General features: G+C 53.8%; 1 protein-coding gene, 1 long non-coding RNA gene and 1 pseudogene across 2 annotated transcripts; 2 read left to right on the forward strand and 1 right to left on the reverse strand.

The window, feature by feature from the left end:
* Nucleotides 1-282: 282 nt before the first annotated feature.
* LOC135999238 (uncharacterized) lies at nucleotides 283-19,312 on the reverse strand. Its single transcript, XR_010607686.1, has 3 exons — nucleotides 19,088-19,312; nucleotides 961-1,022; nucleotides 283-377 (listed from the first exon to the last, which is right to left on the reverse strand). It is a non-coding gene; the product is annotated as an uncharacterized LOC135999238 (long non-coding RNA).
* On the forward strand, nucleotides 3,189-7,171 carry LOC135999297 (killer cell lectin-like receptor subfamily B member 1B allele B). Its single transcript, XM_065652864.1, has 7 exons — nucleotides 3,189-3,240; nucleotides 3,530-3,748; nucleotides 4,869-4,964; nucleotides 6,081-6,209; nucleotides 6,441-6,595; nucleotides 6,848-6,963; nucleotides 7,051-7,171. The coding sequence occupies exons 1-7, from the start codon at nucleotides 3,189-3,191 to the stop codon at nucleotides 7,169-7,171; spliced, it is 888 nt and encodes a 295-aa protein (XP_065508936.1).
* Nucleotides 19,313-20,713: 1,401 nt separating the features above from the next.
* Nucleotides 20,714-24,697, forward strand: LOC135999293 (killer cell lectin-like receptor subfamily B member 1B allele B; annotated as a pseudogene).
* Nucleotides 24,698-25,009: the final 312 nt, after the last annotated feature.

Below are 25,009 nucleotides of genomic sequence, written 5' to 3' on the forward strand. Positions count from 1 at the left end.
TACTATGCTGTATTTTTACACAGATGCTTGGTAACTGCAGTCCTCGAGGATTTTCCTGCTTGCATGAACACAACAAAGGCAAGTTACTGATGACTTACTACATCCTTCAACAGGAACCTAGTGATAGTAACCTATCAAACATGGTATTGAAGTCCCCTCCGTACTGAGGATGGTAAAGAAACCGTGACATAAACCAAACATACTTTTATTGCAGTTCCCACAGCTTTAGTTAAAAGCTTCATCTTACACTGGTTTCTTCCAAGATGTCTTGAAGCTCTTGCGACTCTGCCCCTGTCAGCGCTGCCCCCATGTCGCTCAGATAGATGGGGTTATCGACCACGCGCTGTCCCGCCTGCATCATCTGGAGTACAGACTCTCTGAAAAAATGGTAATAAACCCCCAAAGGCTCAGTCAACTTTTACATTCATAGGGGAGTATCCTTATAGAGTTATTTAATTGTCATGACTGAGTAAAGAAATGAAACACAGCTCAGTTTCATAGCTAAATGTCATTTTTTCAAATTTGTCTAAGCCAACAGTCAGTAACAAACGTATACATCACTTGATAAAAGGAACGATCGCTGATAATAGAACCAAATATATTAAATGCTCTCTTAACAGTTACAGAAAATTTTTGTGTGCCAGAATGCTGAGACCTCTACTGCGCTCATATTACATCGAACTGTGATACTTATTGCAGTGATAAGTAATAACATTTATTCACTCAGACGCAGATCACCTGCCATAGGAGTTATCGTCCTACCTCAGATCCGAGTTTCACATCAGCCTTTCAAAACCTCCCCTCTGTTTCCAACAAGGGATGACAAATTTTGCATCCCAAACCAAAATTCTAGCTGACAATTCAGCAAATATCTCTTCTTCATTACAACAGAAGGACAAGTGGAATAGAAATATCTCTGAGAACACGCTGTTCCCAAAGCGGGGAACATGGGAGACGTACCTGTACAAGGGGTTCAAGGCAATGATGTCCCGGATTGTTTTGACAATTTCTGCAGTAAGAGCCTATAAACAAAATAAAGATTTAATCAAGGAAAGGACTGGAAAAGGACAAATAAGGCCTCAGTACACATATGACATTCCACGACCTCTCCGGCACAGGAGCACAGAAATGCAGCCCCTGGGTCCCCTCTGTGATGGTGTGTGGGATCGGTACTGCGTGGTGGGGCAGTTATTGCTCTGGAGACAAGGAAAGGCAAGAAGGGGAACAGGCTGGGGTCCTGCACACACAAAACTTAACTGGCTTTTGGCCAGAAGATATGATCAGGTTGACCACTCAAGTCACTCAGTTTGATAGAGGATATTACACAGATTTAAGCACAGCTCAACCTCGTCGTTCAGCAACGTTTCGAAGTGACCAGTTCTAAGGAATTGAGCTGTGGTAATGAAAAATAATTCTTTTCGTCTAATCCCCTCATGCAGTGGCCGTGAGAAGGACGAACTGAGGTTTCTGAGGCCTGAAATTAGAGCCTGATGTTAGAACTCTTCCTTTCAAGGAACTCTACAGGACATGTCCAGGCTTGCATGATTAATTCACTCACTTTACCCTCTTCTGTGATCTGAAAATCCTCATGAACCACGTTCTCGACTTCCACCATGAGAACCTCCTGTGAGGCCGCAGCGACAGGATCCAGCACCACTTCCACAGCTTGGTCCTTTGCTCCAGGCTCCTCTTCAGCCTCTTTCTTGGAGCGTTTCTGTTTCCTTCGAACCTTCTGCTTGTTCTCGGGCTCCTCAGGCTCAACCTCCAGTTGCTCGTTTATACGAATCCTGAAAGCCAAAAGAAACCAGCTACAACCAAGTCCCTGTGCGGGGACTTGAAGGGACCTCGTGTGGCAGCTGTGACTGATACAGACCTTCTTGCTATTTCTTTGCTAATTTTTTGAATTAAAACATGGTAGATAATCACGTGTGTCCCTTGTGTTCCTCAAAGTGCTTCTTGAAAGCCACCGTTCCTCCCCACCAGCCCTTGTGTTCCTGTGTTCGGGGGCTTACGGGCCGGCCCCCCAGAAGCTGCTGCCGCAGGAGCCCCAGCAGCAGCTGAAAGCAGCCGTGGGCGGTGGGGACAAAGCCCACCTGCCTGGTGGGTGAACAAGCCTCCCTGTGTCCCCTGCGAGCGCGGTGGCTGTGCGGGAGCTGCCTTTCTCATCGCACCTTTTTATGCTGTTAACCACAGCCACCCCTTTTTCAGAAGGGACAAAGCACAATTAGCTTAACGAGGCTGTCAGGTCTGCAGCATTAGGTGCTCTCTGGGAGCTGGGTTTTGTTGCTTTGCCTCTGTGCAGCCAGATTGGATGCAGAAAAAACATTAAAGCTTGCAGACCTTTAAACTAAAGTGTTTGTTTCTTGTCGAGAAGCCGCAACCCTTCCTGTGTTAGATGTTTCTCAAATAAAATTTCATGATAAATCTCCCCAGGGTTTTCTCTACCTGCTCTGGTCACAATCAAGCCCCTTCCATGTGCTCACATTGCCCAGTCTGGAAACCACTTTCCCCTAAAAAGGGATAAATAGCTAATTTTTAGATGTTTCAATAGGTCCTGACAGTTTGTTTTTTGCTCTCACTGGGGTTGAAAAATCTTTGCATGGGATTTCTTAGTCTGTGCAGAAAAAGATGAGCGAATCTTCCAAAGAAACCAGTCAAAATGTCATTTCACACCTTTACATTTTCTATAATTTTGGGTTTGTGTTTTCATTTTTGACCTTCCCTGCCGTCCATTTAGTCCAGTCCTGGTTTCCAAAGGGAGCAGCTGAGTGTCTCTTGGAAATGACTTGAAAACAAGGAACAAAGGAGAAACAACTTGATTTCTTGAGCTTTTGAGGCAATTTTCCATCTTTCCCCTCAAAGGGCTCGTTTCCAACCCCTTGTTTCCAGAGTCTCACGGGGTTTTTTTGTCACCTCCTTGCTCTGCAAAGCAGCAAAATGGTGATGTGCTTTAAACCCAGGCTGAAAAAACAGTGAAATTACAGGGAAATTGGTAAAAGCGACGATGCTGGAATAGGTTTGGGTGGGGAGAAGCAGTGACCGAGGCAAGAAAACACCTTTCAAGTAGCCGAAGGGAGGAGATAAGGGTGGAAGGGATCTGGTTTTATTGTATTTCATAAAAATCCCCATTCTCACAATCCTGCTAGGAACATTCTGGGAGATCGCAGAGTCTCTGCATAATTCTTGCCATGACACCTTATTTCTCGTGCAAAATAACCCATTTGGACAGAGTGGAGCGAAGTCTGGAACGGCCCATTTGCTGAACCACGGATCTTGGGTTTGTTTGGGCCTTTTTAAAATTATTGTCTTGTTTGGTACCTTAGAAGAATACGGCTCAACTTTGAATAGAAAAGGCTTCTTAACCTTGTCAGGCGCTACTTCCCCTGATGACCGAAACACATTTTCCCTGGCTTAATTCAGCGGAAACTGCATAAAGTTTCATTTTCGGGCTGACCAGCGCATTGCAGGTGCTTTTTTGCAATCTTGCTGCACTTGACGAGCGTTCAGAGGCTCGTGCTTCTCCTCGCAGAGCTCTGGCTTGGAGAGGAACTTGTAGAGAGAAACCAGAGGAGTGTAAACCACAGAAAAACTGAATTATCTGCTGGCTGGATGGGCACCGTTGGAGCCAGAGGCACGGCTGGTGATCCTCCTGCCTCTCCTGCTATGGCCGAGAGAATTGTCTATGCTGACCTGAATATCGGGTCTGGAAGGGGCTGCAGGAAAATGCGTTCACTTCCTCAACCTCAGAGTAAGTGCATCAGGGGGGCTTTTGGGGGGATTTTTTATGTTTTGGCTGTGGTTGTGTTGGGAGACCCCTGCCCTCCAAGCAGGAAGGGAAGGGCCCGGGGCCGTGGTGGGTGATGAAGGATCCCATCTGCTCTTTGTGATTCCTTCAGTAGTTTTGTCTTGAAATGGTTTTAGGGTTTCTTTGAAATGGGGTCGCTGTTGCCAGAGTCCTAGCAGGACTTTTAAAATGCTGCTTTTCTGCCCACGGCCACCACGTTGTCCCCCCTACACCTCCCTCAGCCTTCCTCCTGCACCTGCTTTGGCTTCAGCCAAAGATTTAATTCCTGCTCTTTCCTCCTCTGGAAGAGATCTCTGCGTGGTGAGGACATCTTCAGGCAACTTCCCACAATGTCTTCTTTTTTGCAAGACTTCCATGATTCCCACCAAACACCCCGCTTTTGATCTCAAAGGACTCTGCAAAACCCACCACCTGATGTTAAGGTGGAATTGAATGTTCCTCCTTTGCTGTTTAATTCTGAAGCAGATGCCAAACCTTTGCTGGTCAAGGTGAGCTCTGGCTTTGGCCAGAAGCAGCATCCTGCCCTCCCTTTTGTGAAGAAAGAGCTGAGGATGGATGCGCTTGACCTGACCTTGAGCTCTGCAGGGAGAACATCGGCCTCCGGGCCTCCTCGGGGAGAACGGGGCTGTTTAACCATGGTCAGATGAGTCTCCTCGCAGAGCTTGGTCCATCCAGGTTCTGCAGTTTTCCCCTGGTGTGGAGAAAAAATGCCGTGGTGGAGCTATTATTCATCTTATTAATATATATTCTTACTATCTGCCATCTTGGTCCAGCTCTACCCTTGACTTCTAGTGACTTTATAACATCCAGGAAATTCCCAATTCTTGGGTATCTGGTTAAAAACCAACGCAACTCCATCACGAGCATCTTTGCTCAGCGCCAGTAGGATCGGGAGGAGGGTGGCAGTGGCGAAACGTGGACGATAGACCAAAGCTTTAGAACAACCAGCAGCAGCACAGAGGGATTTTGGGGAGAAAAGAGCCCGAATCTACGCTGCAGGTCTGTCTGGCGGGATGCGGGGCTGGGACAAGGTTTTTCTCCCAACAACTCCTTTCCCTTGCAGCATCGAGCTGTCCCCGGTGGCACCGAGCCGCTCTCTGCGCCGGCTGGACCGGGAATCTCCTCCTCGGGGTGGCCGTGGTGGCAATGGCATGCTCATGTGAGTAGCTCCGCTTGTCGGCACGGGGACAACCAAAGGACAATCCGGAGAGGGGACCATCCAAAGAGGGGGTCCCTGCTCCGGGGGTGCTGGCTCAGGTGCTTGTGTAGGAGGCCAATCTGCTTTTTACGATCTGTGGCATCTATCAGAATTTCGTAGAGCTGGTGGATGGAGGAGACTTGACTATTTTGGTTGGCCAGTGAGAAGAAAACCACTGGAAACTTCTCAGCTGTGGCAGGGTCAGGATTTGACACCCCGTGGCCGAGCTCAGGGTCACACGGAGCCCTGTTGGAATGAGTTTTGTGCCCGGTGTGATGTTGCTGGTGGGATCTGATGCTGCCCTGACCCACCGCACCCCCGAACCACAGCAAGCAGGTGGAAGGGAGACTCAAATGTGTGGTGGATCTTGGTGAGGAAATCCTTCTCCAAAGGGGGAGGGGATCCAATGGATCTTGTGCTGGGAAGGGTCTCGGGTGTGGATTTGAACTTTGGGGATGGATGTGCCAAGCTTCTGGCACAGGGGTATGGAGGAAAGAGCAAAGGGATCAGGCTCAGCTCCCTTCGTGGCTCCAAGAGCTGCAAAACGCAGGTGATGCTCTGAGGATGTGGGAGCAACTTTGGGTACCAGCCCTGAGCCGGTGGCTTTGTAGGGATCTGCTGTCCCTGCTGTGGGGTGGAACTGGGAGCAGCAACAATCTGGGGCTGATGGTTTGAACTTGTGGGGTCCAGAACCAGAGAGAGACCCCAAAACACATCTGCTGGGAGCTGTTTGTGCGCACTGCAGGTGTCTGTGGTCGCGCTGTGCTGCGAGGGGTAGTCAGAAGGTGGTGAAGAGCCCCTCACCCTTGCGCCAGGCCCCTCTGGGCTGCACAGATGGGGCTGGCACAGCTCGTTTGTGCACAAGAGGCCATTTCCGTAGCGGTCAGAGGCTCCCGGGGCTCTCTGCAGCTGGTCAGGCTGATGGCTCCGTATCTCGTGTTCCATCTCAGGCAGGGGTGGGGGGGCCACATCCCAGGCACTTCCCTGCAGCCCATTGGGACCACGTGCATGTAGATCTCAGTGGTATCGTGCCTGGAGGAGCCCGTCCCTCTGCCCTGCTCTGTCTGTCCCTTGCAGTTCTGCACCAGCAGCCAGGGAACACAGAAAACTGCAAAACCGGGAGCGGGACCGTGGGAGATGGCAACAGCACCCTGGAGAAGATCCGCTCAGAGCTGCGGAAAGATCTTTGCTCATCAAATCTGCAAGGTAATGCCAACCACAACACATCTTCACACTGTCTGGTTTCCCAAAACCTTGTAGCACCCCCAAATTAGAGAAGCAGGTGAAGCTCAGGCCATCCCCGTGTTCCTGGGGAGCAAGCAGGACTTAAACGCTTGCCCTTCTTTGGATGGGCAGGGGACAAGGTGGCTTCTTGGTGGCTGAACATGGCACAAGGTGGCTTCTTGGTGGCTGAACATGGCACTGCCTGTCTTTCAGAGGCTGAGGGGTGCAAGATCTGCCCCTGGGGCTGGATGTCACATGGGACCAAGTGCTTTTGGGCTGCTGGCAGGATGAGCTCTTGGAAGGAGAGCCGGGGGGACTGTGCGAGTTGGGGGGCCGAGCTGCTGATGCCGTGGGACCAGGACGAGCTGGTAAAGGGACCGATGGCATCGGCGATGTGGGACGGGTCCCGGGGCTGGTGGCACCTGGTGCGGGGTTAAGCCTTGCCCAGAAATCTGGGCTCAGCACCCACCCCTGTGCCCAAACCTCCGTGGAGCCCTGGCTGGTGTCATTGTGGGGGACACTGGTGGGACTCGGGGCTGCGTGGGGACAGGCTGGAGCCTGTTTTGGGATGACGATCAGTGACACATGAGTGTCACCACCTGCCCTCTCCCCCGACACAGGATTTCCTAAATAAAATCCTTCAGAAGCCCAGCAGCTGCTTCTGGATCGGCCTCTCCCGCACCTCTTCCACGAAGGGCTGGACTTGGCTGAACGGCTCCCGCCTGGACTGGAGCCGGTGAGCGCTTGGGATGCGATGGGTGTCGGGGTGGGGGCACCCCAGGGACCCTTGTGCTGTGACACAGGCTTCTTCCTGCACCCCCAGGTTGTGGCTGAGCAATTGGCACAAAGGAACCTGTGCGGTGCTGAAGGGGAACACAATCAGCGCTGCATACTGCAGCTGGGAATGTCACTGGATCTGCCAGAAAGAAGCCACCCAGCTCTGAGCGGGGCAGGAGGGGGCACGAGATGGGCCAACAGCAGGAGAGACACTTGGGAACGGGCCAGGATCAGGCCCTCGGTGGGGGCTGCGGTACTGACATTGCACATCAACCGTCTGCACCAATTAATTATGACATTAATTTGGCTCCGTGTAAAACAAACAAGTTTGTTTTAACAAGCAAGTTTTCTCACGGGGAGGGATGGAAGGAGCATCCTGCTGTTGCAGAGAAGCCTCCTCGTGCACACCCACCCTTGTGCACACTGTACCCATCGCTTTCTGCCCGGGGGGAGGATTAAAAAGAAATAAAGAAATCCAAAAGTAAACACGCAGCAAGTGAACTGCCACGAGGCAGCGCCTGGTCCAGAGCCCAAGGAGGGCGAACACCCAAACCCCAGTTTGCTGATCCGAGGAGGGGGACAGGGGACATGGACATGGGGGTGGCTGCAAGTCTAAGCCACAGCTGCCACATCGGGGTGACGGGGAGGAGATAAGAGCATCTCTCTATAGAATAAACCTCCAAAAATAGCATAAAGCTCCCAGAACAGTTTCCCCAGCTCAGAGCGAGCTGCGCAGCTCGGCGGGACTGCGCCAGGGTGCTGTGCGGTCTGAGCTGGATGCCTGAGGCTGGATGGACTGGGAGCACTGGGAAGGGCCGTTTGCAGCAGCCCTGGTGTCACGTAGCCACGTCACTGCTCTCGCAGGGGACACGGGGAGGTTTGTTCACCCACCAGCCAGGTCGGGTTCGTCCCTAACAGCCCCACAGCCCCAACCTCCCCTCCCCAGCACCACTTGCCCTTTCTTGATGATTTCTGCAACTATGATGTGGGTGGGGGAAATGTGGTATCACCGTCCCACTGTTGAGCCTATAAATAGTTCTGTCTGCTGCCTTTGGCTGAAAAGCTTTGAGTGGGTTGGTAATGAAGCCGAGAGAGCTGAAATTTGAGGCTTCCAGACATTTGCCCCCACCGCCTCTCCCTGGGACCAAACGGTGAATTATGGAGCACGAGCCCAGGTGAAAACCTGAAGCAAAAAGGTTGGGCTGCAGCAGGGTGAAAGCAAGTTTGGGCTTGAGCCTAATTGTTAATTAGGGAGAGAGGAATTCCTGGCTGGGTAAAAATGTACAATGATTTGCTGAAATTACTGCTTTACTCATTTACTGAGATTACTGCTGCTCATGCCCTTATCTGGCCTCATTCCTTGGAGTGGTGCATTACAACATGGAAAAAACCAAGTTTTTTAAGGTCCTTAATCATCGCATCAGCAGAAGAACCGGTATCGGAGCTGAATCGCATCCAGACAACAACAGCACTTGCTCCTGCTGTACTCACAGCGTCCAGCCCTGGGCTCTCTTGTAGCTTTGCCCCGATTCTGCAAGTCCTGGTGGAGCCTGACCTGGGTTTGGAACGCGGCTGCTCCCCCAGGATCTCCCTTTGGGAGACACAGGAGAATGTGAAATATTAACTGAAAAAACAAACCAGAAATGGTGATAAGAAAAGGTTCCTACGGCAACAATAATGATCAGAGAAGGGGTTTACCGCAGGAAGCAACGTGGAAGGGGTGGCTTTCAGCAGCTGCTTCGGGTTGTTTCAATTTGCTGGATTCTTGCTCCAGTACTACAGGTAGGGGATACATTTGGGGTTCAGGAGCACAGAGCATCCCTGTGTGGGTTTAAACCCCTCAGCTGGCTGGAGGCTGCGGGAATGGAGGGGGAGACCTGCAGTTATTTCTCTATTGTGGAGAAAAGAACAGGCAGTGGAAGTTGGTTTCCCTTATCTCTTATCTCATCTCTTATATCTTAAATCTCATTTCTCATCTCTCATCTCTTATCTCTTATCTCTCTCTCCTCTTGGCGTTTTCGCTCCTCTTCCTCCATCACCTGCTGTTTTCCTCCAAAACTCACCAAGCTGCAGCCTGGAGCAGGAGTAATTTTGTGCTTGGGACAGCAGCAAAATGCTACATCACTTCAACCCTATTCAAGGTCAAGTGGGGATATTGGGAGGTTGTGGCTGGGCTGAGTGTGACGTGGGCAGCTAAAATTTAGGTTAAAATAGCTGGGGAGGGGGCAGGAGGATGATGGAAGTAAAGCTGTTTGCAAGCTGCGGGAGGCACAGGGTGGCCCAAACGGTGGGTCTGGGGGACGGTGCCCATCTCTTGTGGTTGGGATGGGATGGAGAGGATTCAGTGAGGTCAGACAGCCCTAAAAATCCTGGAGACTGATGGAAGCACTGGGATGCACCCCTGAACTGAGCCTGCACCCCACTGTACCCCCCATGTGCTTTGTGGCCGTATTTAAAGGCGCCGAGTGGGAAACACAAGAGCTGCGGGAGCTGGGGCTGCTCTTCGTGTCTCTTCCATGTGGTTTGTACCCAGGTTTTAGTCTTAAGTGCATTAAGGATCAAAAGGTCCCCATCGGGGTCACCGTGGTCGTAGCCGTGTTCCTTCTCACCATCATCGCGCTGGCGGGTAAGTGCCTGAGGATGGAGGTGCCAACCCCCACAGTCTTCCCCTCCCCTGGAGAAAACCCACCAGGTTGAGTCACCAGGATGTGTTCTGCTTCTTTCCAGTTAAGAGATGCCCGTCCTGTCCATCCTGCCCCTCTCGCGTCCTTCCCGGCTGCCTGGAAAATGGCATTGGATACAGGGAAAAGTGCTTTTACTTTATTGAGGATGAAGCGGAGTGGAACAGGAGTCAGAGCTCATGCATTCCTCTGGGAGCACATTTGGCCACCATGGACAGCTGGGAGGAGCTGGTAATTGGGAAATTCCTGAGAACCGGTGTGTCAGCGGCTGTTGCCAAGTCGATTTGGGATTCCCTGGAGAGCGTAACATGAAGATACATATCTGATGTTGATTTTTTCCCACTCTAGCATTTCCTCTTGCACTATGAGCATCCCTTCCACCACTGGATCGGTCTCTGAAGGGAAGACTCTGGACTTTAGAAATGGGTCAACAGGTCTCTCTTCAACACCTTGTACATCCCTTCTTCTTCTGGAGAACATAACCATGTCCTGGGCTGGGCTGGGTTGGAGATTGAATGCCAGAAGACACATATATATTTATTTACATATATATATATGTATAAAAATGTATTGCAGCACAAGCGTTTGCCTCGACGGGACCCTGCACCGGAGACATGGAGAGCACCGGGACGGCAATCAGCCTGGCGTCGTGCACTCGGACGCTGTGTTTCCAGTGACAATATTTATCTCTTTAGGGTGTTTTCCCCCCCAAAGTCCGAACCGGTACAACCACTGTCAGCTCAGCTGAAGTAGCACCCGTTTGCCTCTTGTTTTCCAACTGTTGGGGAAGTAGAACTGTTGGTAAACCTCTCCTCACCCCAAAAAATAATTTCCCCTCCCCACACCCCCATGTGTGTACTAATAAATAAAAAACGTCTGTTTCCTACAGAGCTAATAAATATATACCTGCGTTACTGTGGCTCTGACAGCACCTCTGCGTGAAATATATTACAGCTGGGGCAAAAATCGTGCTGAAATTTCCCCATTTTTGCACTTTGCATTTGGGTATGTAATAGGAATAAGGGTTTAATTGCTTTTTTTCCCCCTCTCTTCTCCCTGTTTTGCAGCTGGGCTGCAGACACCGAGCCCCTGTTGCTCTGGTTTATATTTGCTCCTATGAGCGTCGCTGCCGCCTCCAGGGGGATTTCGGGAGCAACCAGGCCTGTGCTGAGCATCGAGCTGGGAAATATTTCCCCTGGGATGGGGTTATTGGAACTTGCTGGTGAACCGGAGTGAGGGGCACTCACAAGGCTTCTTGTAACGTGGATCCATCCCACCAGCTCCACTCCTGCCCGCGCGTCTGGTTGATGCTCAGCCCCATCCAGGCTCCGGAGGTCTTTCTGCTTATCTCCCTGATGAAAGCCTGGGAGAGGAGAAGAGACTCAGAGCTGATCGCATGGCAAAGAGACCTGATCCTGCCCATGAGGGTCTGGTCTGGGATGAGCCTGGCACATCCCAGTTGCAGACTGGGGGCTGGAGGGGTTGGTGGGTGCTTTGGGAGAGATGGGAGTGTGGTCTGGAGGTGATGGGCAGGGCTGGAGACATTCAAACCCGCCTGGACACAATGCTGTGTGATCTGCTCTGGTGACCCTGTGTCAGCAGGTGGATTGGACTGGATGATCTCCCGAGGTCCCTTCAACCCCAACCAGCCTGGGATGCTCTGTGTATGATTCGGTGAAGCAGTGTTTTTTGGGGTGACAGAGGAGCCTGGAAGCTCATTTCTGTATTTGCCCTTTTCCCTTAACCTCACCTAAGCTCCGATTTATGTTTTGAGGCTTTTTTTCCCCTTGAAATCACAGAATCATTTTGGTTGGAAAACACCCTCAAGCTCATCAAGAAAGAAGAAATTGTTCCCCAGATCCAACCTCAACCTCCCCTGGTGCAACTTGAGACCGCACCCAGCAAATTCACTCACCGGGAAGCTTCGCGCAGGCGCCGGGAGCCGAGCGCGGTGGCACCTCTGGCTTGGCATAGACGGTGGTCAGCGCCATGGCCGGTCCCTGCCTTCGCGGCATTAAGATTTAGACCTAGGGGGTTTTTTTGTCCCCCCCAGAGCAAAAGCGAGCTCAGAGACCAGCAGCAGTGGTGGTTCTGTGACTGGAGTCACAGCTAAAACCCCACACCCATCGTCGTGTCCCGGCTGTCACGTCCCCCGCTTCGCGCTCTGCTCTTCCGCTGGCTGCACCAGCCCACAAAGAGCTGCTTCTGAACGCACAGCTGCTTCTTCCAGGTGTTGAAGCAACTTGGGGGGAGAAAGGGAGATATCTGAAGGTCTTTACCCATTGGGGAAAGCAGGTTCCTCCTCCTCCTGGTGCCAGAGACAGGCTGGTGCTGGCACATACTAATATAAATATATGTATATCTAGATATTTCTTGATTTCCTACCTGCTTTTCACCAGCAGCAGAGAGCAAGGATGTGACTCACTTGCAATTTGCAGGGTGCTGGTTGATTTGGGGTTTGTTTCATTTTTAGGAGCTCTTTGGGTCTTGGCGCTGCTCCCACAGGTGAGAAAAGCAGAGCTGGTGATGCGGGAAACATCAAACCTGTTGCAACCAGCCACAGAAATGACAATTGGCTTGTTCAGTCTTTCTAGGGGCAAATTTGCAGAGGATCCATGTGGTTCTGTGCTCCTGCGAATGCTGAAAATGCAGCATTAAAAATCCTCTCTGGGAAAGGAGGTGACATGAAAAAGCAGAGATGTTCCCCCCCAAAAAATAAAGGACAAGGTATAACATGCATTTTGCTTTCAGGGTGGGATTTGGCTCATTAAGTGTTGGATCTTGCGGTTGATCCCCTGCTTTAGCTGCTTACAGAGGGATACATCACCCCCTCTCTTTTCCCCCTTGCTCTTTTCATCTTATCTTGCTTTGTCATTCTTTCTGTCTTTCTTCTTTCTGTCTTTCTTGTCCCTTCCCATGCCGATGCGTTTTTAGCACAGGACAAAAGTGCTCCATTGAGCTCCAAATATCTGGGTTCATGTCATAAAGTTCTTACTGGCCTCTGCAAAAGGAACCTGAAAAAAAACCCCCAACAAAATGACACAACCCCCCCACAAACCCAAGCAAACAACAAAACTCAACGCAAACCACAAAACTGATTATTTATTATATGTGCAGCCCAAAGCAATTTCTGAGGGTACATAGGCAAATAACTTGCAGGGACCCTCAGCATCACATCAAACACTCTGTACTTGTGTTTCTCCTCTGTTTCTCTTAAGGGCGAGGAACAAGCTCACGAAACTTTCCCCTACTCATCTTAGACCTGAAAAAGCCGCGTACAACCACATTCTAGCTGGGTTCTGCTCTTTCGCAGACAAATTGGCTGAATTAAGATCTCGAGGTTCCCCGAGAGATCGTTCATTTACAACAACCGCTTCCAAAGTCTTGACAGACCATCAGAACCTGGATACGTGGTGACCCGGAGGCCACGGAGCGGCTGGCGGATCCCTCGATCTGCTGCGATCGGTGCCCACAAACCAAACGCGCGGATCCCGGGTTGTGTCGGGGATCTCCGGGAAGAGACGTCCCAGGGCTGGAGCTGCCTGGGGAGAAAATGAGCCAAAGCTCCGACGTCGGCCCAGACACAACAGCCCCACCAGCTGCAGCGTATTGAGCAGAATCACCGCTCACCAGGAGAAATAACTGGTTTGTGCCCCGGTCCCTGCGGACCCAGCGGAGCCGCGGCCCTCGGCAGCGCCCACAGCCCCGGCGCCACCAGCCCCCGGCCCGGGCAGCGCCGGCTCCCCCGTCACCCCTCGGGCAGCCCCCGCACCAACCAAGCTCTGCCCGGGCCTGGGGCTCAGTTTGGCCACGACCTCTCTGGGCCAGGCGGGGTCAGGATGGGCTCTGCTGGAAAACCTGACGTGCGGCCTTTGCCAATGTGGACAGAGCCCTCGTGTGGGAAACAAAGATCCTGCACGCCCAGCCCGGCTTGGCAAATCAAACTCCACACAGAAACAATCACAGGATGATCAGGAACAACATGAATCACAGAATCATTCTGGTTGGAAAGGACCCTCAAGCTCAACGAGTCCAACCATAACCCACCCCTGGCACTGCCCCATGTCCCTGAGAACCTCATGTCCGTCTGTCCAACCCCTCCAGGATGGTGACTCCAGCACTGCCCTGGGCAGCCTGTTCCAATGCCCCACAGCCCTTTGGGGAAGAAATGGTTCCCCTGATCCTCCCCCAGAGGCTCTGAGCCCCATCATGTCTGACTGGAAGGGCTGCAGCATCCAAGCTCTCCCTTCCATCCCGTGCGACAGCTCCACCTCGCCTGCCCTGCCCACCCCTCCTGCCCAGCCCGGACCCTCCTGCCAGCACTGCAGGCGTGGGACTCGTCCCACCGAGTCCCCCTCGTGCCAAGGATGTCCCAGCTCTGGGAACGGCCCAAGGCTTCCAGCCAAAGGCACTTGCAGCCCCAGCCCCTGGGAGCTGCCCGTGGGGGCCGGGGGCAGCCCAGCCCCCCTGAACCCTTTCCCTGCCCAGGAGCAGCTGGGGAGGCTCTTGGGCTGGGGCGGAACACGGGGAGCCCCAACATTCCTTCCTGGGACACCCCAAAGAGTCCTTAGATACCAACAGCCAGAGGGACCATGGCGCAGCCACCACTGCGGCTCCCAGCCCGTGGCCCCTGGGCCCCGCCGGTTCTGCGGCTCCTGCAGCCGTCTGTGCTCCCCCAAACCTTCTACCCCCCAGGTAAGGACCCACCCCGAGCCCTGCAGCCCGGGACGCTCGTGGGGGCAAGAGCGGAGGTGACCGCCGGCCATGGCTCCTGTCTCTCTTGCAGGCTCAGCCCCCCTGTGCCCACTGCCCGGGCAGGAGCAGCCCTTCCCCGCAGCCTGGGCACCCCCGGCCCCACCGGCCCCACCAGCAGGTACGGCACCCCTGTCTGCTTGGACACCCCGGCACCTTCGGCCCCTTCGCCATCCCCGACCCCGGGCACTCCCAGCACCCACCACCCCTGTCCCCCGGCACATACGGCACTGGGCAGAACCGGGGGCTGTCGGTGATGGGGGCTGGCTTGGGGGGTGCCCATGGTCCCCCCAGCCCAGCACGGCTCCCTCTCCCCACACAGGTCTGCAGAGAGCACCGTGTGGCTGTTGGTTTGACCCCCGGGTGTTCCACATCCAGTGGACCATCCCCTACGGCCACCAGGGCACAGCGGTGGCCCCAGCCCCTCCAGTGCTGCCGACATCCATCCCCGGCTCCCAGCACGTCCAGGGGCAATGGGCACCGATCAACGTTCCCAGCACGGCCACCGCTGCGGGGGCACCTGGGGGCAGGAACATCCCCCGGAGCAGCAACGTCCCCACCAGCTCCTCTGCTGCTCCCCAGAAGAAGGGCCAGGAGGACCTGGGAGCTGACCTGCACGTCTCCGAGGAGATGCTGCTTCAAGAGGCCCATCGGCTTTTTGGTGTCTCCCGGGATGCCGTGGGGGTCACCGAGGATGGGTCCAGCAGCGGCCCCACAGCTCCTGACCCTGTGGCCACCGGTGCAGAGGGGAGTGTGGTGGCCCCAGCCTCCCCAATACTGCTGACGTCCGTCACCATCTACCAGCACGTCAAGGGGCCACTGCAACCCCTCAACATCTCTGGCACAGCCACCAACGTGGGGACACCCCCAGGCAGCACCAGCCCCCTGGGCAGCACCAGCCCCCCCAGCCCCTCTGCTGCCCCCCAACACACAGCTCCTGGGGACCACACGGGCCCCCTGCCAGGAACCCAGGTGGTGCCATTAGAAGAGGCCCTGACGATCTTCGGCTGCTCCTTGGATGCGCTGGGGGTGGCCCAGGACGCTCCTATCAGCAGCCCCAGGCCAGGGCACCCTGGTGGCACCAGCTCAGCCGTCCCCCAGCCTGACTTCTCGTCCCTTGCGCTGCCCGAGGATCTTCTGAGCCCAGATTACAGCGTCCCCGAGCTCAGAGAGGCCGTGCTGAGCACGGCCGAGTTCCATGTGCTGGGCATGGAGCCCCCGGAGCTGTGGAGGGACGCGGGGATGGAGCTGCCACCGGCCCAGGCTGCCCTGGCAGAGCAGCGGGGGCAGAAGCGGGGGCAGAGCCCCTCGGCAGAGCCCCCCAGCAAGCGCAGGGCTCTGGCAGGGAGCAGGGGGGTGGGAGGGGGGGATTAGACCAGAGCAGGGGACACGGTGGGGGGGGTTGGGAGACGAGGGGTGCAGTATTTGGGGGTGGGGGGTCTGGGGGTGTGTGGGAGGAGGGGGAGTGTGTTTGGGGGCCTGGGGGGGTTGGAGGGTGTGGGAGGAGGGTGGTGGGTTTGGGGGTGGGTGGGTTAAGGGAGGTGTGGGAGGAGGGGGGTGCTTGGGGGGGTGTTAGTGGGTGCGGGAGGAGGGGGTGGTGGGTTTGGGGTGAGGGGCTTAGAGTAGCTTTGGGACCTTTTCTCTTGTTTTTCTATTAAATGCTGTTTCTCCAGAACTGCTCCGTGCCTGTGTGGGAGGGGGAGGGAGCGCAGGGGGCACCGGGAAACGGCCCCAAGAAGCTGCAAAAGCCCCGATGAGCCCAAATCAGAGCCCATGAGCCCCCAAGGGCACCGAGCCCCACCAGGGCCGAGTCACCGCCAGCAGGACAGACAATGGGGGGGTCCCCTGTCCCCTTCCCCAGGGGAAGCCGCCCTTTGGTGGGGGGAGCAGGACAGACGGGTCCCTGCAGGACTCACGGACACGGCCCCACACAGGAAGCAGCACGGAGCCCCTGGGACAGGGACAGACCTGGGGGGCCAGGGTGGGTATGGACACACAGACAACAGGGGTGCAACACCTTCGTCTGGAACAGGAGCAGCGTCCCCTCCAGCGGGGACAGGGCTCGGGGCAAAGCCCTTCAGAGCCTCAGGACAACCAGGCCCTTCCTCGGGTCCCACCGCACTCAGCTCCAGAGCCCGGCTTTGCCTCCCTGCCGCAGCAAAATAACCCCAAATGAGCCCCAGAATGGCGAGGGAGGGACTGCAGGGCAGGGACCCTCCTGCCCTTGTCTGGCTGCACCTTGGATAACTGCAAGAGCAGAAACGGGTGGAAATAAAATTGGAAATACCAGCAAGTATGGCACGCCTGTTTGCTCGGACACCCCCGGCACCTTCGGCCCCTTCGCCATCCCCGACCCTGGGCACTCCCAGCACCCACCACCCCTGTCCCCCGGCACATACGGCACTGGGCAGAACCGGGGGCTGTCGGTGATGGGGGCCGGCTTGGGGGGTGCCCATGGAGGGTCCCCCCAGCCCAGCACGGCTCCCTCTCCCCACACAGGGCTGCAGAGAGCACCATGTGGCTGCTGGTTTGTCCCCGGGGTGTTCCACATCCAGTGGACCATCCCCTACGGCCACCAGGGCACAGTGGTGGCCCCAGCCCCTCCGGTGCTGCCGACATCCATCCCCGGCTCCCAGCACGTCCAGGGGCAATGGGCACCGATCAACATTCCCAGCACGGCCACCGCTGCGGGGGCACCTGGGGGCAGGAACATCCCCCGGAGCAGCAATGTCCCCACCAGCTCCTCTGCTGCTCCCCAGAAGAAGGGCCAGGTGGACCTGCGAGCTGACCTGCACGTCTCCGAGGAGATGCTGCTTCAAGAGGCCCATCGGCTCTTCGGCATCTCCCGGGATGCCCTGGGGGTCACCGAGGATGGGTCCACCAGCGGCCCCACAGCTCCTGACCCTGTGGCCACCAGTGCAGAGGGGAGTGCGGTGCTGGCCCCACTACCCAGCTCCTGGGGACCACACGGACCCCCAGCCAGTAACCAAGGTGGTGCCATTAGAAGAGGCCCTAAAGATCTTTGGGTGCTCCTTGGATGCGCTGGGGGTCACCCAGCAGCCTCAGGCCAGGGGACCCCGGTGCTACCAGCTCAGCCGTCCCCCAGCCTGACTTCTCGTCCCTCGCGCTGCCCGAGGATCTTCTGAGCCCAGATTACAGCGTCCCCGAGCTCAGAGAGGCCGTGCTGAGCACGGCCGATTTCCATGTGCTGGGCATGGAGCCCCCGGAGCTGTGGAGGGACGCGGGGATGGAGCTGCCAGGCCTGGCATTTCCCTTTTTCCACTTATCAGGAACCTCCGCAATCACCACAGTGTTTTAAAGATGACCAAGACAACAAAATAATGACATAGATAAGCCCTCTCGGCATCCTTGGCTGCATCTCATCTGGTCCCACAGACCGCATGTGTCTAATTGGCTTAAGAAATCTCCAACAATTCCTACCCTGCTGCAAAAGCATTTTGCACTTAACGTGAAGTTTGAAAAGCGCCAATTTTTTGGAATTAATAAACTCAGGAACTTTTGACTCCATACACACAAATCTTTGTACTTTATATACTTAATTACCCTTTTGATGCAGTTCTTGTATTCTGATTAAAACGTACAAGAGTCAGGAACTACCACAGCTCACAGTGGTTAGCAGAGTCTTTTAAAGTAACATCTTGCTATTTAAACTATGTGCTATATACAGTACTATGCTGTATTTTTACACAGATGCTTGGTAACTGCAGTCCTCGAGGATTTTCCTGCTTGCGTGAAATTACAACTTGGACATAACAAAGGCAGGTTACTAATGACTTACTACATCCTTCAACAGGAACCTAGTGATAGTAACCTATCAAACATGGTATTGAAGTCCCCTCCGTACTGAGGATGGTAAAGAAACCGTGACATAAACCAAACAAACTTTTAATGCAGCTCCCACAGCTTTAGTTAAAAGCTTCATCTTACACTGGTTTCTTCCAAGATGTCTTGAAGCTCTTGCGACTCTGCCCCTGTCAGCGCTGCCCCCATGTCGCTCAGATAGATGGGGTTATCGACCACGCGCTGTCCCGCCTGCATCATCTGGAGTACAGACTCTCTGAAAAAATGGTAATAAACCCCCAAAGGCTCAGTCAACTTTTACATTCATAGGGGAGTATCCTTATAGAGTTATTTACTTGTCACGACAGAGTAAAGAAATGAAACACAGCTGAGTTTCATAGCTAAATGTCATTTTTTCAAATTTGTCTAAGCCAACAGTCAGTAACAAACATATACATCACTCAATAAAAGGAACGATCGCTGATAATAGAACCAAAGGAAAGGCAAGAAGGGGAACAGGCTGGGGTCCTGCACACACAAAACTTAACTGGTTTTTGGCCAGAAGATATGATCAGGTTGACCACTCAAGTCACTCAGTTTGACAGAGGATATTACACAGATTTAAGCACAGCTCAACCTCGTCGTTCAGCAACGTTTCGAAGTGACCAGTTCTAAGGAATTGAGCTGTGGTAATGAAAAATAATTCTTTTCGTCTAATCCCCTCATGCAGTGGCCGTGAGAAGGATGAACTGAGGTTTCTGAGGCCTGAAATTAGAGCCTGATGTTAGAACTCTTCCTTTCAAGGAACTCTACAGGACATGTCCAGGCTTGCATGATTAATTCACTCACTTTAACCTCTTCTGTGATCTGAAAATCTTCATGAACCACGTTCTCGACTTCCACCATGAGAACCTCCTGTGAGGCCGCAGCGACAGGATCCAGCACCACTTCCACAGCTTGGTCCTTTGCTCCAGGCTCCTCTTCAGCCTCTTTCTTGGAGCGTTTCTGTTTCCTTCGAACCTTCTGCTTGTTCTCGGGCTCCTCAGGCTCAACCTCCAGTTGCTCGTTTATACGAATCCTGAAAGCCAAAAGAAACCAGCTACAACCAAGTCCCTGTGCGGGGACCTGAAGGGACCTCGTGTGGCAGCTGTGACTGATACAGACCTTCTTGCTATTTCTTTGCTAATTTTTTGAATTAAAACATGGTAGATAATCACGTGTGTCCCTTGTGTTCCTCAAAGTGCTTCTTGAAAGCCACCGTTCCTCCCCACCAGCCCTTGTGTTCCTGTGTTCGGGGGCTTACGGGCCGGCCCCCCAGAAGCTGCTGCCGCAGGAGCCCCAGCAGCAGCTGAAAGCAGCCGTGGGCGGTGGGGACAAAGCCCACCTGCCTGGTGGGTGAACAAGCCTCCCTGTGTCCCCTGCGAGCGCGGTGGCTGTGCGGGAGCTGCCTTTCTCATCGCACCTTTTTATGCTGTTAACCACAGCCACCCCTTTTTCAGAAGGGACAAAGCACAATTAGCTTAACGAGGCTGTCAGGTCTGCAGCATTAGGTGCTCTCTGGGAGCTGGGTTTTGTTGCTTTGCCTCTGTGCAGCCAGATTGGATGCAGAAAAAACATTAAAGCTTGCAGACCTTTAAACTAAAGTGTTTGTTTCTTGTCGAGAAGCCGCAACCCTTCCTGTGTTAGATGTTTCTCAAATAAAATTTCATGATAAATCTCCCCAGGGTTTTCTCTACCTGCTCTGGTCACAATCAAGCCCCTTCCATGTGCTCACATTGCCCAGTCTGGAAACCACTTTCCCCTAAAAAGGGATAAATAGCTAATTTTTGGATGTTTCAATAGGTCCTGACAGTTTGTTTTTTGCTCTCACTGGGGTTGAAAAATCCTTGCATGGGATTTCTTAGTCTGTGCAGAAAAAGATGAGCGAATCTTCCAAAGAGACCAGTCAAAATGTCATTTCACACCTTTACATTTTCTATAATTTTGGGTTTGTGTTTTCATTTTTGACCTTCCCTGCCGTCCATTTAGTCCAGTCCTGGTTTCCAAAGGGAGCAGCTGAGTGTCTCTTGGAAATGACTTGAAAACAAGGAACAAAGGAGAAACAACTTGATTTCTTGAGCTTTTGAGGCAATTTTCCATCTTTCCCCTCAAATGGCTCGTTTCCAACCCCTTGTTTCCAGAGTCTCACGGGGTTTTTTGTCACCTTGCTCTGCAAAGCACCAAAATGGTGATGTGCTTTAAACCCAGGCTGAAAAAACAGTGAAATTACAGGGAAATTGGTAAAAGCGACGATGCTGGAATAGGTTTGGGTGGGGAGAAGCAGTGACCGAGGCAAGAAAACACCTTTCAAGTAGCTGCAGGGAGGAGTTAAGGGTGGAAGGGATCTGGTTTTATTGTATTTCATAAAAATCCCCATTCTCACAATCCTGCTAGGAACATTCTGGGAGATCGCAGAGTCTCTGCATAATTCTTGCCATGACACCTTATTTCTCGTGCAAAATAACCCATTTGGACAGAGTGGAGCGAAGTCTGGAACGGCCCATTTGCTGAAGCACGGATCTTGGGTTCGTTTGGGCCTTTTTAAAATTATTGTCTTGTTTGGTACCTTAGAAGAATACGGCTCAACTTTGAATAGAAAAGTCTTCTTAACATTGTCAGGCGCTACTTCCCCTGATGACCGAAACACATTTTCCCTGGCTTAATTCAGCGGAAACTGCATAAAGTTTCATTTTCGGGCTGACCAGCGCATTGCAGGTGCTTTTTTGCAATCTTGCTGCACTTGACGAGTGTTCAGAGGCTCGTGCTTCTCCTCGCAGAGCTCTGGCTTGGAGAGGAACTTGTAGAGATAAACCAGAGGAGTGAAAAACCACAGAAAAACTGAATTATCTGCTGGCTGGATGGGCACCGTTGGAGCCAGAGGCACGGCTGGTGATCCTCCTGCCTCTCCTGCTATGGCCGAGAGAATTGTCTATGCTGACCTGAATATCGGGTCTGGAAGGGGCTGCAGGAAAGTGCGTTCACTTCCTCAACCTCAAAGTAAGTGCATCAGGGGGGTTTTTGGGGGGATTTTTTATGTTTTGGCTGTGGTTGTGTTGGGAGACCCCTGCCCTCCAAGCAGGAAGGGAAGGGCCCGGGGCCATGGTGGGTGATGAAGGATCCCGTCTGCTCTTTGTGATTCCTTCAGTAGTTTTGTCTTGAAATGGTTTTAGGGTTTCTTTGAAATGGAGTCACTCTTGCCGGAGTCCTACCAGGACTTTTAAAATGCTGCTTTTCTGCCCACGGCCACCACGTTGTCCCCCCTACACCTCCCTCAGCCTTCCTCCTGCACCTGCTTTGGCTTCAGCCAAAGATTTAATTCCTGCTCTTTCCTCCTCTGGAAGAGATCTCTGCGTGGTGAGGACATCTTCAGGCAACTTCCCACAATGTCTTCTTTTTTGCAAGACTTCCATGATTTCCACCAAACACCCCGCTTTTGATCTCAAAGGACTCTGCAAAACCCACCACCTGATGTTAAGGTGGACTTGAATGTTCCTCCTTTGCTGTTTAGTTCTGAAGCAGATGCCAAACCTTTGCTGGTCAAGGTGAGCTCTGGCTTTGGCCAGAAGCAGCATCCTGCCCTCCCTTTTGTGAAGAAAGAGCTGAGGATGGATGCGCTTGACCTGACCTTGAGCTCTGCAGGGAGAACATCGGCCTCCGGGCCTCCTCGGGGAGAACGGGGCTGTTTAACCATGGTCAGATGAGTCTCCTCGCAGAGCTTGGTCCATCCAGGTTCTGCAGTTTTCCCCTGGTGTGGAGAAAAAGTGCCGTGGTGGAGCTATTATTCATCTTATTAATATATATTCTTATTATCTGCCATCTTGGTCCAGCTCTACCCTTGACTTCTAGTGACTTTATAACATCCAGGAAATTCCCAATTCTTGGGTATCTGGGTAAAAACCAACGCAACTCCATCACGAGCATCTTTGCTCAGCGCCAGTAGGATCGGGAGGAGGGTGGCAGTGGCGAAACGTGGACGATAGACCAAAGCTTTAGAACAACCAGCAGCAGCACAGAGGGACTTTGGGGAGAAAAGAGCCCGAATCTGCGCTGCAGGTCTGTCTGGCGGGATGCGGGGCTGGGACAAGGTTTTTCTCCCAACAACTCCTTTCCCTTGCAGCATCGAGCTGTCCCCGGTGGCACCGAGCCGCTCTCTGCGCCGGCTGGACCGGGAATCTCCTCCTCGGGGTGGCCGTGGTGGCAATGGGATGCTCATGTGAGTAGCTCCGCTTGTCGGCACGGGGACAACCAAAGGACAATCCGGAGAGGGGACCATCCAAAGAGAGGGTCCCTGCTCCGGGGGTGCTGGCTCAGGTGCTTGTGTAGGAGGCCAATCTGCTTTTTACGATCTGTGGCATCTATCAGAATTTCGTAGAGCTGGTGGATGGAGGAGACTTGACTATTTTGGTTGGCCAGTGAGAAGAAAACCACTGGAAACTTCTCAGCTGTGGCAGGGTCAGGATTTGACACCCCGTGGCCGAGCTCAGGGTCACACGGAGCCCTGTTGGAATGAGTTTTGTGCCCGGTGTGATGTTGCTGGTGGGATCTGATGCTGCCCTGACCCACCGCACCCCCGAACCACAGCAAGCAGGTGGAAGGGAGACTCAAATGTGTGGTGGATCTTGGTGAGGAAATCCTTCTCCAAAGGGGGAAGGGATCCAATGGATCTTGTGCTGGGAAGGGTCTCGGGTGTGGATTTGAACTTTGGGGATGGATGTGCCAAGCTTCTGGCACAGGGGTATGGAGGAAAGAGCGAAGGGATCAGGCTCAGCTCCCTTCGTGGCTCCAAGAGCTGCAAAACGCAGGTGATGCTCTGAGGATGTGGGAGCAACTTTGGGTACCAGCCCTGAGCCGGTGGCTTTGTAGGGATCTGCTGTCCCTGCTGCGGGGTGGAACTGGGAGCAGCAACAATCTGGGGCTGATGGTTTGAACTTGTGGGGTCCAGAACCAGAGAGAGACCCCAAAACACATCTGCTGGGAGCTGTTTGTGCACACTGCAGGTGTCTGTGGTCGCGCTGTGCTGCGAGGGGTAGTCAGAAGGTGGTGAAGAGCCCCTCACCCTTGCACCAGGCCCCTCTGGGCTGCACAGATGGGGCTGGCACAGCTCGTTTGTGCACAAGAGGCCATTTCCGTAGCGGTCAGAGGCTCCCGGGGCTCTCTGCAGCTGGTCAGGCTGATGGCTCCGTATCTCGTGTTCCATCTCAGGCAGGGGTGGGGGGGCCACATCCCAGGCACTTCCCTGCAGCCCATTGGGACCACGTGCATGTAGATCTCAGTGGTATCGTGCCTGGAGGAGCCCGTCCCTCTCCCCAGCTCTGTCTGTCCCTTGCAGTTCTGCACCAGCAGCCAGGGAACACAGAAAACTGCAAAACCGGGAGCGGGACCGTGGGAGATGGCAACAGCGCCCTGGAGAAGATCCGCTCAGAGCTGCGGAAAGATCTTTGCTCATCAAATCTGCAAGGTAACGCCAACCACAACACATCTCCACACTGTCTGGTTTCCCAAAACCTTGTAGCACCCCCAAATTAGAGAAGCAGGTGAAGCTCAGGCCATCCCCGTGTTCCTGGGGAGCAAGCAGGACTTAAACGCTTGTCCTTCTTTGGATGGGCAGGGGACAAGGTGGCTTCTTGGTGGCTGAACATGGCACAAGGTGGCTTCTTGGTGGCTGAACATGGCACTGCCTGTCTTTCAGAGGCTGGGGGGTGCAAGATCTGCCCCTGGGGCTGGACGTCACATGGGTCCAAGTGCTTTTGGGCTGCTGACGGGATCAGCTCTTGGAAGGAGAGCCGGGGGGACTGTGCGAGTTGGGGGGCCGAGCTGCTGATGCCGTGGGACCAGGACGAGCTGGTAAAGGGACCGATGGCATCGGCGATGTGGGACGGGTCCCAGGGCTGGTGGCACCTGGTGCGGGGTTAAGCCTTGCCCAGAAATCTGGGCTCAGCACCCACCCCTGTGCCCAAACCTCCGTGGAGCCCTGGCTGGTGTCATTGTGGGGGACACTGGTGGGACTCGGGGCTGCGTGGGGACAGGCTGGAGCCTGTTTTGGGATGACGATCAGTGACACATGAGTGTCACCACCTGCCCTCTCCCCCGACACAGGATTTCCTAAATAAAATCCTTCAGAAGCCCAGCAGCTGCTTCTGGATCGGCCTCTCCCGCACCTCTTCCACGAAGGGCTGGACTTGGCTGAACGGCTCCCGCCTGGACCAGAGCTGGTGAGCGCTTGGGATGCGATGGGTGTCGGGGTGGGGGCACCCCAGGGACCCTTGTGCTGTGACACAGGCTTCTTCCTGCACCCCCAGGTTGTGGCTGAGCAATTGGCACAAAGGAACCTGTGCGGTGCTGAAGGGGAACACAATCAGCGCTGCATACTGCAGCTGGGAATGTCACTGGATCTGCCAGAAAGAAGCCACCCAGCTCTGAGCGGGGCAGGAGGGGGCACGAGATGGGCCAACAGCAGGAGAGACACTTGGGAACGGGCCAGGATCAGGCCCTCGGTGGGGGCTGCGGTACTGACATTGCACATCAACCGTCTGCACCAATTAATTATGACATTAATTTGGCTCCGTGTAAAACAAACAAGTTTGTTTTAACAAGCAAGTTTTCTCACGGGGAGGGATGGAAGGAGCATCCTGCTGTTGCAGAGAAGCCTCCTCGTGCACACCCACCCTTGTGCACACTGTACCCATCGCTTTCTGCCCGGGGGGAGGATTAAAAAGAAATAAAGAAATCCAA

Source organism: Caloenas nicobarica, chromosome 27 (assembly GCF_036013445.1).
Source record: "Caloenas nicobarica isolate bCalNic1 chromosome 27, bCalNic1.hap1, whole genome shotgun sequence".
NCBI classification, from domain to species: Eukaryota; Metazoa; Chordata; class Aves; order Columbiformes; family Columbidae; genus Caloenas; species Caloenas nicobarica.